General features: G+C 43.0%; 1 protein-coding gene across 1 annotated transcript in view; it reads right to left on the bottom strand.

Moving 5' to 3' along the window:
• Positions 1–17479, bottom strand: part of GALNT18 (polypeptide N-acetylgalactosaminyltransferase 18) — a 338519-nt gene that overhangs the window by 84900 nt on the left and 236140 nt on the right. Inside the window, exons 4-6 of the mRNA XM_024757098.1 lie at positions 16363–16546; positions 14536–14733; positions 9778–9892 (exon numbers count right to left, since the gene is read on the bottom strand). Coding sequence (XP_024612866.1) covers positions 9778–9892; positions 14536–14733; positions 16363–16546 — 497 coding nt within the window. The remainder of the gene's footprint in view (positions 1–9777; positions 9893–14535; positions 14734–16362; positions 16547–17479) is intronic.

Here is a 17479-nt window from a genome sequence, read left to right as displayed (position 1 = left end):
TGTGCTATGCAGCTGCTTCCGACTAGCTATCTATTTTCCATTTGGTAGTGTATATATGTCCTACCATTTTCCTAGGGCAAGTTATATCACTTCTCTGTGCTTCAGTATACCCTCCTGGAAGTGGGGGTAATAAAAGATTCTACATTACAAGGTTGCTACAAGGATTAAGGGAGTTAATACATGTAAAGCACTTAGGACAGTAGCTCAGATATAATTGCTGCTACACTACTATTAACTATTAGTATTTTGGTCATAAATCTCATCTCTTTCTAGTAATACCGAGGGGTGGTCATGTTCATGTCCTAATATAGGGAGCTCACGATTCCATTAGGCATCCCTTCCTTTTTACGATTCTAATATTTGTTTCTCATATTGAATTGATAATTACATCCATTACAGCTTCCACCCCACTGTTCATGGCTCTAACTTTCTGAGATATATAGAATAAATTCTCTTACACTTGACTGGCCTTCAAATTTGAAACCTATTCATTGAGCACATACTAGGTTCCAAGCAACAGTGTGAAAATTAAGTAGCCATAAATCTTTTTTTTTTGTTTGTTTGCGGTACGCGGGCCTCTCACTGTTGTGGCCTCTCCCGTTGCGGAGCACAGATTCCGGACGCGAAAGCTCAGCGGCCATGGCTCACGGGCCTAGCCGCTCCGCGTCATGTGGGATCTCCCAGGACCGGGGCACGAACCCATATCCCCTGCATCGGCAGGAGGACTCTCAACCACTGCGCCACCAGGTAAGCCCGCCATAAATCTTGACATTAAGTATTTTAAAGTCTAGATAGGAAGGAAGTGGGAAAGGTGATATTTCTGTCTCTCACAGATCTCCTCTTCCTTTGAATCCAAGATCTCCATGATACACAGTTGGCAAGCCAGAATCCAACTTACAAACTTAATATAACTTACAAACATTTTTAAGTTTGAACTTACAAACAATATAAAGGCTACATAATTTAAATTGTGTGATATTAGTATATGAATACACTAACAGATTAATGCAACTAGAATAGAAAATCCAGAAACAGACCCAAATATGTACGGCAATTTAGTCTATGATAAAGGTAGTATTGCAAACCAGTGAGGAAAAGATGTAATTTTAAATAGAAGGTGTTTGGATAACTGGATGGCCATATAGAAAAATAAGACATTGGGTCCATTCCTCACAACATACATCAGGATCAATTCTGAATGAATCAGAGATTAAAATGTAAAAAATACAACCCTACAAGTATTAGAAAAAAACATAGGTGAATTTTTCTTTACCCTTGTAGTGGGTAAACTTTACTCTGTCTAAACTCTGGAAGCAAGAAGGAAAAAGACTTTTGCTTACATTAAAACAAACAAACAAACAAACAAAAACTTGCATGGCAAAAAAACACCAGAAGAAAAATTAAAAGACAAGTAACAAAAAACAAGTAACACACTGAGAGAAAATATCTGCAATGTATATGATAGGTAAAGTATTACCATCCCTAATGTGTAAAGAGACTCTAAAAATAAAGATTAACGATCCTGCAGGAAAATGGGCCAAAGATATGAAAAGCTCATGGAAAAAAGAAATGCAAATGGCCTTAATCATGTGAAAAGCTGTTCGGCCTAGGTCTTAATAAGCGAAATGCAAATTAAAACTACTCTGAAATCCACTTCTCATCTGTCAGATTGGCAACACCCCAAATATCCCAAATATTCCACAACATACTTTGTTGGTTGACTGTGAGGCAACAGGCACCTTCATCATTCCTGGTGGGAAAAATACTACCCCTCTGCAAGGATATTTGATGATGTCTAGCAAAATTACACATGCATTTGCCCTTTGACCTCACAATTTCACTTTTAGGAACCTATTCAAACAATAATCCAGAAAAATATGAAAAACTGTATGCACGAGACAATTCATTGTAGCACTGTGTCCTCAACAAGAAACTGGTAGAATAAACCATGGAATGTGCATTCATTGGAATACCATGCAGTTATGAAAAAACAATAAGGAATACCCCTATATACTATTACAAAGTAGTGTTCAGAAAAAAATTTATATAATAAAAAACCAAAATAGTGAAAAGTGTGCATAGCATACTACCATTTATCTAAAAAAGAGGAGATGTAAATATATACATATTCCCTTTTATTTTTTTAAAGTGTAAAGTAAAGCAAAATGTTTATGTTAGAGGTAGCAATGAAACAGGATAAAGAGACAGCAAGACATTAAGTACCTTGTGATAAAAGTACGCGCGTACTGCCTATGAAACATTCTTGCTACAAAATCGAACCTACATCTCTAGGTCTAACTAGCAATGTAGAAGAAATATATGGAACAGAAGGACATGTTAGATGACATCAGGGGAAAGCAATCAGGAAAATCTAGACTGTGGGAGTCTCCACAGGACAAGTAACCTGATCTCTTTAAAAATAAATTACAAGGAGAAAAAAGAGATGGAGAAAGAAATCCAGTAGATTAATAGAGACTTGCAAGATATATTAATCAACTGGATCTTGATTCAAGAAACAATTGTAAAACAAAGTAAAAAAATGTTATGAGAGAATTGGGGGAAATTTGAACACTGATTGAATATTTGATGGTATTAAGGAATTCTTTTAGGATGTAAATAGTATTGTGATCATGTTTCTTTTAAAAAGTTCTTCTCTATTTTATGAAATTTTTTTTGATGATATAATGTCTGAGATTTGCTTCAAAATAACTGGAGTTGGGGAGGATTGGGTAGGGACAGAGATTAAAACCAAATTGTCCATGAGTTGATAATGTTGATACTGGGTGATGGATGCAAGGGGATTTATTATACTGTTCTCTCTATTTTTGGATATGTTTGAAGTTGTTCATAATAAAGAGATTTTTAAAAAAATCCTATTTATGATAAAATGTTTGGGATATGGAGTACAATATCCTAGATATTATATTACATGTTTTAGAGGACATTTGTACCTAAATTCTAAGGTTCTAAATTCCCTTCCTATATGAGGGACCACATCATGTGTAATACTTGGGCCCATGGAACCTGAAAGGGTCCCTGACCCCTGGCAACTAAGCATGGGCCTATAATCTAGGTTTAGCCAACTGTATGCTCTAATGCAGTACTTTGAATTTTGGTGACTATCACCAAGCCCCAAGCAATGGGACTTGCTTATAGTAGGACTACAATACTCCTTACAAGTTAAAGCATGCTTAAAAAAATAAAGCACTATATGAAACGTATGGTTGTATATGCAACATATACATCTACATGTCTAATAATAATAGATATGATCATGTTTAATATAGAGCACTTTATAGATTACAGAGTACTTAAATTGATTTCTTGTTAACTTTGTTGCTAAAATAATGATTTTAATAATAAGATAATAAACCATAGAACGAATTAACTTTTTTGGCCAATATAAACATTTTAAATTGTAAACACGATTAGGATAATAATATCTGGCTTGCCTATAGCACTTGATTGCTGTGTACATTAAATAGGATAACTGTAGGGAAAGAGCTTTGAAAATACAGATGTCAAGAAGCTTACCGCCTATGTTTTCTTCTAGGAGTTTTATGATTTCAGGTCTTACGCTCAGGTCTTTAATCCATTTTGAGTTAATTTTTGTGTATGGTGTTAGATAATGGTCCAGTTTCATTATTTTGCATATGGCTGTCCAGTTTTTCCAATACTATTTATTGAAGAGATCATCTTTTCTCTGTTATATATTCTTGGCTCATTAGTTGTAAATTAATTGACCATTTATGCATGAGTTTATTTCTGGGATCTCTGCTCTGTTCCATTGATCTATGTGTCTGATATTATGCCAATACCATACTGTTCTGATTTATAATTTTTCTTAAGTGCTATTTTGGTTGCATTTCACATAACATAATATGTAGTATATTTGTTATCATTCAGTTCAAAATATTTTCAAATTTCTAGTATAATTTCTTCTTTGACCTATGAGTTATTCAGAAATGTTTCACAATTTCCAAAAATATGGCTTCTGCCTATACTTTTTAGTTATGGATTTTTAATTTAATTCCATCGTGGTGGGATAACATGTTTTATGTGACGTTACTCCCTTGAAATTGTTCAATTTTGTAGTTGTTAGATGCAGTGTTGTATATATGCCCATTCGATTCAAACTATTAATTATGTTTGTCTATCAATTACTGGGAAAATTTATTAAAATCCTCAACTACATTAGTGGTGATGTTGATGTCTCCTTGAAATTCTATCCATTTTTACTTCATATAAATTAAAGCTGTGCAATTAGGCACATAAAAACTTACAACTGTTATATATTCCTGATGGGCTTAACATATTATCATCTTGTAGAAATCTTCCTTATTTATCCTAAAGTATTTTGTAATGGTATTTCTTCTAATATTAACATAACTACAGCAACTTTCTTTTGATTGGTATTTACCTGTTATGACTTCTTCCATTCGTTTATATCTTAACTTTTCTGTATTATTATATTTCAGGTTTATATTGATAAAGAGCCTACAGATATTTTTTTTTAATCTAGTCTAAAAATGTTAGTCTTTTAATTTGGCCCATGTAAATTTACCATATTTACTGATATATTTGGATTTATTTCTACCATTTTATATGTTTTTTTCTTGTACCACCTGTTTTATTTCTCTTTCTTACCATTTTCATATTTCATTTTTCCCCTCTACTACTTTGGAAGTTATACTTTTTATACATATGATTTTCATGGCCCCCCAAGAAATTTTAATATGGTTAATTTATCAGAATTTAAAGTCAACCAGAATCTTTTCCATCTTCATTAATAATATAGGCATTTTAGGGCACTTTATTTACAATCACCCCTCCCAACTTATTTGCAATTGTCATCATACACTGTAGTTTTAATTTGTTTTTATAACTTTGCAATACATTATTTACCATGAATATTTCTTTAGATTTACTCATATATGAGCTAATTATTCTCTTTTTATCTCAGATTTCCTTCTTGGCTCATTTTCCTTACACCTGAAGGATGTCTTTTAAAATTTATTTTATTGAGGATCTGTTAGTAGCAAACTCAGTTTTTGTGTGTCAGAAAATGGCTTTATTCTTCCCTATTTTTGAAGGATTTTTTTAAATTGAGTATACATATAAAAGTTGATATTTTCTCTCAGATATTGAAGATATTATTTCATGGTCTTCTGAATTCCATTATTGCCATTGGAAAATCCACTCTTATTCTAATTATCATTAAATTTTAGGTAGTCTATCTTTTCTCTCTGACTGCTGTAAGGTCTCCTTTGTCTTTGGCTTTCTGTGGTTCCACTATGATATGTCTAAATGTGAATATTTTTGTATTTATCCTGCTTTGGATAGGTTGACTTCCTGAATCTGAGGATTGGTGTCTTTCATCAGTATAGGAACATTTTCAGTCATTATATATTCAAATATTGCTTTTGTCTAATCCTCTTTCTATCATCTCCATTTGGAATTCTAAGATATTAGACACTCTCTCTCATTTTTACATGTCTCTCAACCTCTTTCTTTCATATTTTTTCCTTTGTCTTCCTGGGGTAATGTTGAATAATTTCTTCAGCTCTGTTTTCCAGTTTACTCAATTTTTTTTCCTTTAACAATATCCATCTAGCTGTTTAATTCATCCATTAAGCTTTCAATTCACATTTTTGTATTTCTCATGTTTGAAATTCTATTTTTATACTAATATGACTGGTCTTTTTATAGTCCCTTGCTTCTTACTCATAATTTCAATCTCTTTTTATTTATTTAAATATATTATACAACTTATTTGATATCCTACTTCTGATAGATTCAATACTTGAAGACTTTGTAGATCACATTTGGCTATCTAATGCTTTTGCTGGTGTTTGCTCTTGGTTCTTTCTTTTTCCCTTGTCTGTTTCATGATTTAAAAAAAAAAAAAACTGAACTCACATTCCTTGGAACTCTAGCTGTGAGAAGTTTTCTGGCTTGGGTTAAAGGGGTTTTTCCCAGAGAGGATTCATGTACACTTTTGCAGATGCCTAAGAACTTCTAACAGCTTTAAGTTAAATTCTCCTCTCAAGATTTTCTGAACCATGAAGTATTTTGATTTTGAATGATAGATCCAAGGGAGGGATTCACAGAAGAGAATTTTTCCTTTCCTCCTAGCACAAGATTGAGACAGGCAATTTTCACTCTAATGATGAAAATGTGGGTGGGAGTATTTCTAGCCCATCTTTATACTCAGATAATGGGCCTTTGCAGTTCCAGCTTTATGGGAGGTAAAGGGTAGGGAATATTTTACTAGATTCTTAATGCTGGTCAAGCCTTAGGCTTTGTATCCTGTCCTCTGTATACTCCATGAAACTGGGAAATCACAAACTTCAAATCATCACGTTCTTCAAATATAATGGACTCAGGCTTTCTCTGATTCCTACTTTCACTTAGCTTTTGGTGTCTGTATTGATTTCCTTGGGTTGTTATAACAAAGCACAGCAAACTGGATCACCTAAAACTACAAAAAATGTATTCTCTCACAGTTCTGAAGGCTAGAAGTCTGAGATCAAGTATTTGTAGGCCATGCTCTCCCCAGAGCCTCTAGGGGAGGATCCTTCCTTGCCTCTTCCAGCTTCTGGTAGCCCCAGGCATTCTGTGGTTTGTGGCATCATAACTCCAATCTCTGTCTCCATCTTCACATGATTATCTTCCCTCAGTGTCTGTCTGTGCCCAGATTTTCCTTCTCTTATAAGGACACTAGTTATATTGGATTAGGGCCCACCCTAATGCAGTATGACCTCATCTTAACCTGATTATATCTGCAAAGATCCCATTTCCAAATAAGATCATATTCACAGGTACAGGGGGTTAGAATTTCAACATAGTTTAAAGGGGACTCAACTGAACAGATAACAGTTTCTAACAACTTCTTAATTCCTTGCCAGCTCTTGAATACTTTCTTATATATTCTAGTATTTTATAGCCATCATCTGTATAATCTGTCTCCTATTCAATGTCAGCTCTTACTTCTCACGCTTTTCATTCTGCTTGCCCATAGCAGTTCTTCTTTTCCCCACTGAGTTGTGGACTTATAAACTGGGGGGGGGGGAAAGGCTTATTAGAATTGAGTGCAAAATAAGAATAAGGCTTTAAATGAGGACTCAGTAGACACAACTGTGAGTAAAGTAGAAGAAAATTACTGCATGGACATTGTAATACTCTTTTGGGAATGCTCAAAGGACTTTTATCCCTAGGTCACTGTGGTATATCTAGCTAGCGAGGCTTTTGAATCATAAAGATCTGGGGTTGAATCTTTTCTCTACCTCTTATAAGTCATATGACCTTGAGAACATATTATGTAAGCTCTTTATTTCACAATTTTCTCATCTGAAAAAAGGAGTATTATGATAACAGTTACTTTTTAGGGTGTTTTGTAGATGGATTATATAAGTTAAGTACCAGAACAGGTAATGAATAATTGTGCAAACAGCTCTATTTCTGTGTTCCAAATGGGTAAGGACTTTGAATAAGTTGCCTCTAAATAAATGAGGGGAGGAAAGCAATGTCTCTCATTTTTACATATAATCCTGGGGAGTAACCGAAGGGAGATCCTAGATGGAGAAAGTGAGGCACTGAGATGTTAACTCATAAACATGAAAGAAAAACACTAATAACCACACAAAATGGGAACATCTATTTTGAAGATGGCTGGAGGTTCTGTATCCCTTTAGCGGGGACCTGGAATTGAAATTCAAATTAACTAGCCCCTCCTTCTGTCCTCAGCTCTACCAGCCAACAAGTTGTTGGGTCCCTGCTTTAAAAGCCACCTTTCCTTCAACTCCATGATACTTCACCTCTGTCAAAGGGGAGGGAAGAGACAGAGAAAAAAAAGCTAGGCAACATTTTATACTGAATTTTACACTCCAAGCATCAAACCCCCAAATTTTAAAAAAGTATTTGAAAGCCTCACCCAGGCCCACACTCCAGAGCAGCTTTATAATCTAGGCAAGGAAAAGGCAGGAGCCTCCCACCACTCCGTGATTGACTCACATACGTGCTGGAAGCACAGTTCACAAATCTAATTCCTTTCTCCATTCCTAGACATTTTTACCCAGAGAACATAAGTGACTGGAGGCGGTCCTGCCCACTCAGCCAATTCCCAGCAGCAGCTCCTAGTAAAAAATATTATGTTTGGGAGCAAGCATTTATCCAGGAACGTGCGGAAATGAGATGGTGAGGATGCAAATGGTGAATAAATGACCAGTGTAGGGAGAGCGGAGAAGCGAGGGTGATTATGCAGCCTCTGTCCTCTATGAATATATTAGTTCCCCAATAAGCCCATGCATCTTGACTGTCTCCAAAGAGATTTCTCTGGGTTTCAGTGAAAACAGGTGTCTGGAAGCGTTTCCTAAGCTCGGCTTCAGGCAAGCTGCTCCTGCCACCAGACCTCAAAGCCCTAGTATTAAGTCTGGGTGACAAGTCAGGCCCACACTGCCTGCCAGGCTATTGGAGGTATTGTGAGATGCTCATTGGAGGTGCCCAGTCTCCCCTCAGGGCAGGGCGAGGACTGTCCAGGGACAGCTGACTGCCCAGTGGGTTGAAGATAGGAGGTAAGGCGGGTGTACTCAACTGGAGTCCTTGAAGGACACCAAAGATTAGGAACAAGAGACGCCAGATACAGACACTAAGGCCAAAGGGGCAAGAATGGGGTCACTAGTGGGAACCAGGCAGATACTGGGTGGAATGCATGGAGGGCAGGCAGCGAGGGGGAACATCTCAGATGATTGCCATGAACACCAGCAGGTACAAGGGCTGGCCAGGGGCTGGCGAGCCTGTAGCACATGGTGTGCCAGTCTGCTTAAAGAGCCCTGTGGAGAGGACCGTGGGGGGCATTGTGAGGACAAGCACAGCTTGCATGTTGGTTTCTTCATGAGGCTAGGACCACAGCCTAGACAGAGGGGTGGGCTTCCCTGTAGTGGACGAGGTCCTTCCTTGTATCCATGATCACATTTCTGTCACCTGCCAAGGGACGTAATGTGTCCCTCAGTCATAGGGATGGGGTTCATTTTGGAGTTATCTTTGCATGGGCCGAGGGAAAGGGGCCAGAGCCTTGGAAATGTTCCTGTAGGATGAGAGATTAAATTGTACCTGGTGTGGATTCACACCGCACGTTGATAACTGCAAAGGGCCCTGTACCTTGGGGCAGGATGGCGGATAGCTCTGGAAAGTAGTGTGAGGCATGTACGGGTCTGAGGGTCTGACCAACGCGTGGTGGGTCAGAAACCCACGTGGAGTGAGCCTGGCTGTGTTTTGCTGTTTATTCCCCGTGAGTTTATTTCTCTGGAGCCCTCTCTTGACAAAGTCTTTAGGAAGGCTCTGTTGGCCACTGTGGGGGAGATGGAGAATAACAGAGTAAGAAATCCCAAAGGGAGGTGACAGCATAAGGAAGTGACTCTGAGGGTCCCTCCTGTTCAGCAGCCCCTTCCTGGAGCACCCCTTTTCTCACCCCTGAGAAGTCTGTGTTTGATTTTAGCCAAGATGTCACCCTTGATTTGGGAGCTCAAATCTCCCATGTCTCCACCCCAGCCAAAGTAGTTTCTGATGTTCTTTTCTTCCTGAAAATTCTATAGGTCCCTACCTGTGTCTCTATCCCATCCCCACCAGCCCTGATCACATACACATGGACCAAGGTTAGGCACTGGACGTCCAGAATCAGTCCACCACCCTCAACCCTGAGCCCCATTTCTCTACTCCTGGACTCATTCACCCTCTGGGGAGCTGAGCCACGCCCTACGGGTGGGAAACCCTGCTCACCCTGATCCCGAGCTCGACGTTCTCGCCTCCGTAGACCTCCATGCCTTCATCCAGTAAGCCGATCTCCTGGAAGTACTGCCGGTCCACAATGAAGCAGCCAATGAGTGCAGGGCTCCTGCAGGGCATGGGGAGATGGCCAGTGGTTAGCAGAGGGGCTGTCTCATGGGGGCCGCCAGAGCAGTAAGGGCAGTGCTGCCTTCCTGCCAGGAGGATCTGGTCCTCTCCCTTCGTTTGCTGCCAGAACTGGTGTGGGCCTTGCTCTCCAAGAGGCCCTCCTGGGTCCACCCTCACCAGCTATTCCAGGGAGGTTGTTTCAGCAGGGCAGTGGGAGACAGCTTGTGTCCTGGGACCAGCCATCACTTCTGGTGGTGCTTGCATGTATGTCAGCCCAGAGAAGTAGTGCTCAGCCTACCAGTCTACACTGCATGACTGTATCTCTGGCTGCCCTGACCCCTGCACTCTGAACTGCACAGCCAGTTTTTGTTTCTACGCGGGCACCCACGCCAACTTTCCCACCCTTCACCTTGGTCCCTTTAGAGAGACGAGTTGGGGCTTTGGATAACATAGTAAATCATTTGGGTTTTATCTGTAGGTAAATGAGTGTCAAAGAAGAATTTTAAGCAGACAGTGGTATAAGCAGATCTGTATTTGGAAAAAGAATACTCAGGCAGCTGTGGGGTGATTGAGATCGGAGGAGATTGGGTAGAAATCGAGGAATCCAGTTGGGAAGCTTGTTGCTATATCCAGATGGGCAATGATGAAGACCTGGACCAGAGTACCAGGACCAGAGACAGAGATTATTTAAAGACATATTTTGAGGTAAAAGCAGCAGAACTTTGAAACAGATGAACTATGAAGATGAGAGAAGGGGAGGAATCTGGATGCCAGCTGGCGTTCTGCTTGGGTGATGGTGGAGTGGGGACCACCCATCAATAGGGGGTATAGAGAAGAAGCTGGTTTCAGAAGGAAGAGGGAGTCCATGCTGGGAAAACTGATCTTAAAGTGACTGTGGGTCACTAGGGGGAGATATCTAACAGGCACGGCCTAGCTAGCTGGTCTGGGTTGGAATTCAGCAGGGATCTTAGGCTGGAGCAACACGTCAACAGCTTGTGGGTCCAGAAGCTGGAAGGCCTTTCCTTAGCGAGTGTAAGCGCGGGATACATGGCTGTGTACAGACATCCGATGCAGAACGTCACGAGGAGAGATTAACATTAGGTGAATCAGCAGGAGCGCACGTGGGCTGCTTCTCTGCTGAAAGCATCAAATTACTCTGCATTGTTCCCCTGCACGCTGCTACCGCTTCTAGCCCCTGCGTAGCATTTTATCAGCTGGTGGCTGAGGAACTGGAGGGAAAGAAAAGGAGAAATGAAGAATCCTTAGTGATGAGAAAACTGTCACTCAAATGCAAATGGACCCATCTTTGAAATTGTAATCTCATCAAGGTGGAGAAACAGCCATTTTGCAGGCCATTTCTTTGGAGAATGCTGACGCAGGAGGCTGCTTGGGCAGAGACTGGTGCCTTGGGGTCCCTGCCCCTCCTGCTTTCAAATTACAGCCTTTTATTCTGAATGGCCTCAGCTTCCACAGACCGCAGGCATCCAGGACAGTCAATCCACCTCAAGCCACCGCTCCTTTAGGCTGAGTTCCTACTCTGGTGGTGGGGACGTGTGACCTGGCTTTAGAGGTGAGTGCTAGGGGAAAGGTTCCCCATTCTGCCTGTGCATCTCTGAAAGAAGTTCCCTAGACTCTCTGAGCCTCTGATTCCAGATCTATGAAATAGAATCAACTATAACCTCACAAGGGTTAAATTAAATAATGTAAAGCACTTGAAAACCTCTGGGACATAACTGGTACTCAAAAGATCACTTTAAAAGATGCACTTGCACATTGAAGAAGCCCAGACAATCCCCCCTCTAAACGCATGGTGGTTTTAAAACATCAGCCCTGCAGAGTGGACTCTCCGCCTTTTCCTTGATGTTACTGAAATGTGTTTTGTTTTGTTTAACATCTTTATTGGAGTATAATTGCTTTACAATGGTGTGTTAGTTTCTGCTTTATAACAAAGTGAATCAGTTATACATAAACATATATCCCCATATCTCAAATGTTGAGCAGGCCAGGGCATTCTGGGATACAGAGTAGGGGGCCTTCCCTAAATGGCCAGACCCAGTCAGGGAAAGAACAGAATCTAAAACAGTACTCTGAGAAGAGCACAGGCCCCCTCAGTCTTCATTACTTATTAACTGCCTAGGGTATTAAGTGGACCTACTCAGCCTGAAAGTGTTTCTGATTTATATCTTCTGATTCCCAAAAGGGTTAGAAATAGCTTACAAGAGAACGTAAAATACATTGAAAAAAATAGATAAATGTCTGAAAAGACTAAAATTCCACCAAAAATTAGAGGCTGGTTAGAATGCATGTGTCTTCTTTCATGCTTCTTAAAGTGGACCCACAAAGTTGACCCTGAGCTTCCTGGTGGCCAAGGTGAAAATGAACACATATGGTCTTAGAAGTAAGACTTACAGTTCCCAGGTAGAAATGTCATACTAATTCCTCAGGAATAGCAGGCCTTTCAGTTTGAAAGAAATTTCTCATGTCAGTCTTCTTAAAGGGGTCACTTTGGGATGTAGAGGACAACAAGCTTAAAGCCATCCCTTTAGAACGCAACAGAAGATATCTCTGGGCTCTTTTTATAGCTTACATCATGTGGGGGTAAAGCACTAAAGCGCAGCTCCAAGGTGGGCAAGATACACTTGTATAACCCACAGCTTTCTGTGGGCTGTCTTCATCCAGGTATAAACCAAGAATGTTCTTTCAAAATCTTCCATTAATATAATTTCTCTCAGTTAGGATTCTGATAAAAATTAGGTGATGGAATATTTGAGGCTGAGATGATATTCTCTGTCAAGGACCTAGAATGTGGGTCTACTGACTAAGTCTAGGCTGATACACTTAGCGATGCCCGGAACAGAAGCAGCTAATACCAGTGCAGTCTACTGCAAGACCGCTCATTGTGTTATGGCATAGTTCCCTCCAATAGCAGTCAACAGACCTGGGGGTAGAATTCAGCCACACCAGTTCTGAGCTCAACAGTGGGTGCCTAGGAGGATGACACTAGGTACAGAATCTAGCTGATCTGGGTTTGGATCCTGGCTGCACTGGCTGGAGCCTTGGCAGGGTCATTCCCCTTTGTCAGTCTTTCTTTCCTCATCTTGTAAAACTGGAATGACACAATGAGTGAGCTGTCATCGGGTTATGATGACGAGCAGATGAGACCATGTGTGTAAAAGGCCCTTGTACACAGCGACCTCCCAGCAAATATTTAACCACATAAGTGTGGCAGAGGCCTAACAGACAGGTGACAGAGACAACCGCAGGAAAGCTAGGTGGGGTTCTCTTCCATCCTGTTTTTTTTTTAAAGAAGATGTTGGGGGTAGGAGTTTATTAATTTATTTTTTTTATTTTTGCTGTGTTGGGTCTTCGTTTCTGTGCGACGGTTTTCTCTAGTTGTGGCAAGCGGAGGCCACTCTTCATCGCGGTGCGTGGGCCTCTCACTATCGCGGCCTCTCTTGTTGCGGAGCACAGGCTCCAGACGCACAGGCTCAGTAGTTGTGACTCACGGGCCCAGTTGCTCTGCGGCATGTGGGATCCTCCCAGACCAGGGCTCAAACCTGTGTCCCCTGCATTGGCAGGCAGACTCTCAACCACTGCGCCACCAGGGAAGCCCTTCTATCCTGTTTTAAACATGAATAGAGTTTTTTCCTTCTGGCAAGGAAAAATGCCATCTCAGATAGTAATCTCTCACTTTCAATTAAATTTTGCGTAATCTTTCTCCCTCACGTAATACAAAGCAACAACAGTTTCTAATCTCTTCTTTCATTCCAGGAACTGTCCCCTAGGCCACCTTCTGATGCCATCTGTGTGGCATCAGAAGGGAGCATGAAGGCACCTGATCTGTGATTAGCCAGATAGAAATAAAGGCTGGCGGGGATGGCTGTTTCAAGAGTCCTGACCCATAAAATAGAGGCCACGTAGAGGAGTCACTTGGGTGTCTCTGAAGGCAGCAGCAAAGGCAGAAAGAGTTTGGGATCTTTGAATGGCAGTTTGAAGCCACTTTTGTCTGAGTCCTACAGGATAAGCGCAAACATTAGCCAAGCATACACGGTGCTGTGGCGTCTGGTCTTGCCTCTCCGCCCCTCCGGCCTCATTGCCTGGGGCTCCCCGCTCGCTGTCCTCCTCCTTCCAGTCCCTTTGAACTTCCTCTGTGTCCATGAACTCACTCTGCTCCTTTGAATATGAGTGTCCCTGCCCCAACCTTGCAATCTCTTACTTGCCCTTAAGAAAAAACAAATGCGAATGCTACGGGCTCCGAAAAGGATTCTCCCCAATTTTCATGCACTTTCCACCAGCATGGGGAATAATTTGTGATCCCACTTATTTTATTCCAATTGTTTTCTCTGCTTTCACTAGACTCCAGGCTTTTGGGGGCAGGAATCGAGTCTTGATCACTCTGTATCCCCAGCACAGCAGTTGGCGCCCAGCAAGTGTCCCAGAGCAATGTGCTGAAATGAGTAACTCTGAGACTCTGAATGGATTCTGGGTGCCACAGCTCTTTTAAAAGGGATCGTCAAAGCCTGTAAGCTGTGACCGAAGGTCACTTGCTGATGCAGCTGGAGTTTGGGAAACAAGGGTCAGGCTGGGAGGGGAGCCCTTGCCTGGAAGACAAGACAGAGAGACCCCCAGGTAAGAATGCTTTACCTGATTGGGGCCGTGGAGTTCTCCAGTTTCCACCAGGCCTTAGGGGGGTTTAGGTAGCGGCACCACAGCTCCCAGTCAAAGCCCTGAGCGGCCAGCGGGTACTCTTCTATCTCAAAGTTGTCGTATTTGATGTTGTCAAAGGATGGCGAGATGATCCGTTTCCGGTTCTCCTTAATGCGGGTGAGCACGGGTTCAGCCCTGGGCAGGGGAGAGGGAGAGAGGGAAACTGGCACCTTTTAAAGTTCCTTCCCCCACAGAAGAAGGAAGGAACTCCTGGCCGTCTCCTCCAGGGGAGAGCTGCTCTGCCTCCTGGGAAAGAGTCCCTATTCCATCTCCCACCCCCATGCTTCCGGGCTTGCAAGAGGCCTGACCCCTCCTTCAGCATGTCCCAGGCTGAGCTGACAGATTCTTAGTGCCTCAGATCCTGGTGTCTGCTTGATTTCCTTTTCTCCATTAGAAAAAAAAGAAATCCAAGACTTAAGAAAGAAGAAAGGAGCAGATCTGAGGTTCCATGGGAAGCTTTCAACTTGGGCTTTGATTTTGCTAAAATGCAGTGCATCAGCCAGGAGGAAAAGGCAGATGAGGACGGCAGAGACACGGAGGTGAGAACAAACCTACTTCCACCCGTTGTGTGATGCTGCTTCGGTCCTTCCAGACATGCCACCCGCACCCCACGCGTCCCCACTGCCCAAGGAGAGGTGGGGGGATCAGGCTTCCACGGAGCCCGGAACCCCTAGGGGCACGAGGCGAGTAAAATGTTTGCAGACAGGAATGATAAGCTTCTCATTAAAAATGCATTTGTTGCACAATTGTTTATCCAAATCAGCTTGAAATAGCAAGTGTCCCTCTCCTCTTCTGGCCATAATTCCAGTGAAAATGCTTTTTAAATCATCACAAATGGCAAGCAGTGACTTCAGCTATAAAAAGTGGCTGCATTACAGCCTTAATTCGGGCCTGCTATGGAAAAGTATGCCTCCACCCAGTCCTGCTGTGTGTGTGCCCGCTGCCCCTTCCTGCTAAAGGGCCCACCTCACCCCACTCCAGGGAGGCAGAGGGTGGCACCTGGAGTCTGGGGGTGGGGTGGACAGCAGACCCCAGTACCATCATGCATAGTGGTTAGGGTGGTTCACTCGGCCATCCCCAGCACCTGGGACCCCCTAAGCCCAGGCTCTCTGCAAAGCCACACACAGTGGGCCATAGAACGCCCTCCAGCCTGCAGGGATGCTGGCATCAGGTGCCCTGTCCCTGCTTGGCTGAAGCCACTGAGGCCTTGCCCCACCCAGCACCTGAGCAGCCCTGGACAGAGAAAGAAAGATTTTCTAGACCTAGTTTTACCAGGAGAAAGAATCTGAGGTGCTGTGCTACCTCTGGCCTGGCATCTGGGGGAGCCCAGGGCACCTGTGACAACGTCAAGTCACCCTGGCTCCCTTTGCCCTCTCAGTCCTGTTCCTGTATTGGGGGTTGGGCTTCTGCCTTGTGTCTGGTCCAGCTCTCCATTTCCCAGGGGTCACAGCCTGGTCCTTAGCTGGGCTGGAACTCTTGCTTTGCCCTTAGCATTTACCTCTCTCTCCCATCACGTCTCCTAGAGGACCACACCAGCCTGAGTCACACCTGATACCACCAACACTTGAGACACTGTGTGTTGACCTGTTGATCCCTGACCCTCCCCTACCTTGAAGGGCCAGCCCTGTGGCCTGGTCACCCGTACACCCAGATCTCTCCTCTCCCCCATCATGACTGCGATCTCAGCAGGCTTTGCACCCATTTGAGCCACAGCCCCTGGAACACATTGGGACTCATCCTCCTCAGCTCCCGATGGGCACTTACCAGCCCACGTTGAACTCCACATGGGCATCAAAGAGTGCCACTACGGGGGCAGTGGCGGCCCTCCAACCACTGACCCTGGAGCGGATAAGGCCTTCCTGCTTGCTGTGCCGCACGACCTTGATGAAGCCTGGCTTCTGGCCGTTCACCTTGTCCACATACTCTGACAGCTTCTCCTTCAGCTCCTCTGTGAGGGAGAAAATGCACCGTTAGCACACTGAGGGCTGGAGCAATCAACACATTCACGCTTTCAGGGTGAGCTGACCCCCAGAGACAGGCAAGAGGAGCCAGTCCCTGCCCCAGGCCTTCCTTGGCATTTCCGAGCTCAGCTTTGAAGGGAAAAATAGAGGCAAAGGACCTGAACCAAGATGGCGGAGTAGAAGGACGTGCTCTCACTCCCTCTCGTGAGAACACCAGAATCACAACTAGCTGCTGGACAATCATCGTCAGGAAGACACTGGAACTCACTAAAAAGATACCCCACATCCAAAGACAAAGGAGAAGCCACAGTGAGATGGTAGGAGGGGCGCAATCACAGTAAAATAGAATCCCGTAACTGCTGGGTGGGTGACTCACAGACTGGCAAACACTTATACCACAGAAGTCCACCCACTGGAGTGAAGGTTCTGAGCCCCATGTCAGGCTTCCCAACCTGGGGGTCGGGCAATGGGAGGAGGAATTCCTAGAGAATCAGACTTTGAAGGCTAGTGGGATTTGATGCAGGACTTCAACAGGACTGGAGGAAACAGAGATTCCACTCTTGGAGGGCACACACAAACTAGTGTGAGCATCGGGACCCAGGGGAAGGAGCAGTGATCCCAGGGGAGACTGAACCAGACCTAGCTTTACAGACAGGCAAAAGCTAAGAGAATTCAGCACCACCAAACCAGCTCTATAACAAATGCTAAAGGAACTTCTCTAAATGGGAAACACAAGAGAATAAAAGGACCTACAAAAACAAACCAAAAAACAATTAAGAAAATGGTCATAGGAACATACATAGCAATAATTACCTTAAACATGGATGGATTAAATGCTCAAACCAAAAGACACAGGCTTGCTGAATGGATACAAAAACAAGACCCATATATATGCTGTCTAAAAGAGACCCACTTCAGAC

Source organism: Neophocaena asiaeorientalis, unplaced genomic scaffold (genome assembly GCF_003031525.2).
Source record: "Neophocaena asiaeorientalis asiaeorientalis breed wild unplaced genomic scaffold, Neophocaena_asiaeorientalis_V1.1 scaffold504, whole genome shotgun sequence".
NCBI lineage: Eukaryota > Metazoa > Chordata > Mammalia > Artiodactyla > Phocoenidae > Neophocaena > Neophocaena asiaeorientalis.
Note: the sequence above shows the minus strand (reverse complement) of the source record. Positions and strands in the feature narration are given on the sequence as shown.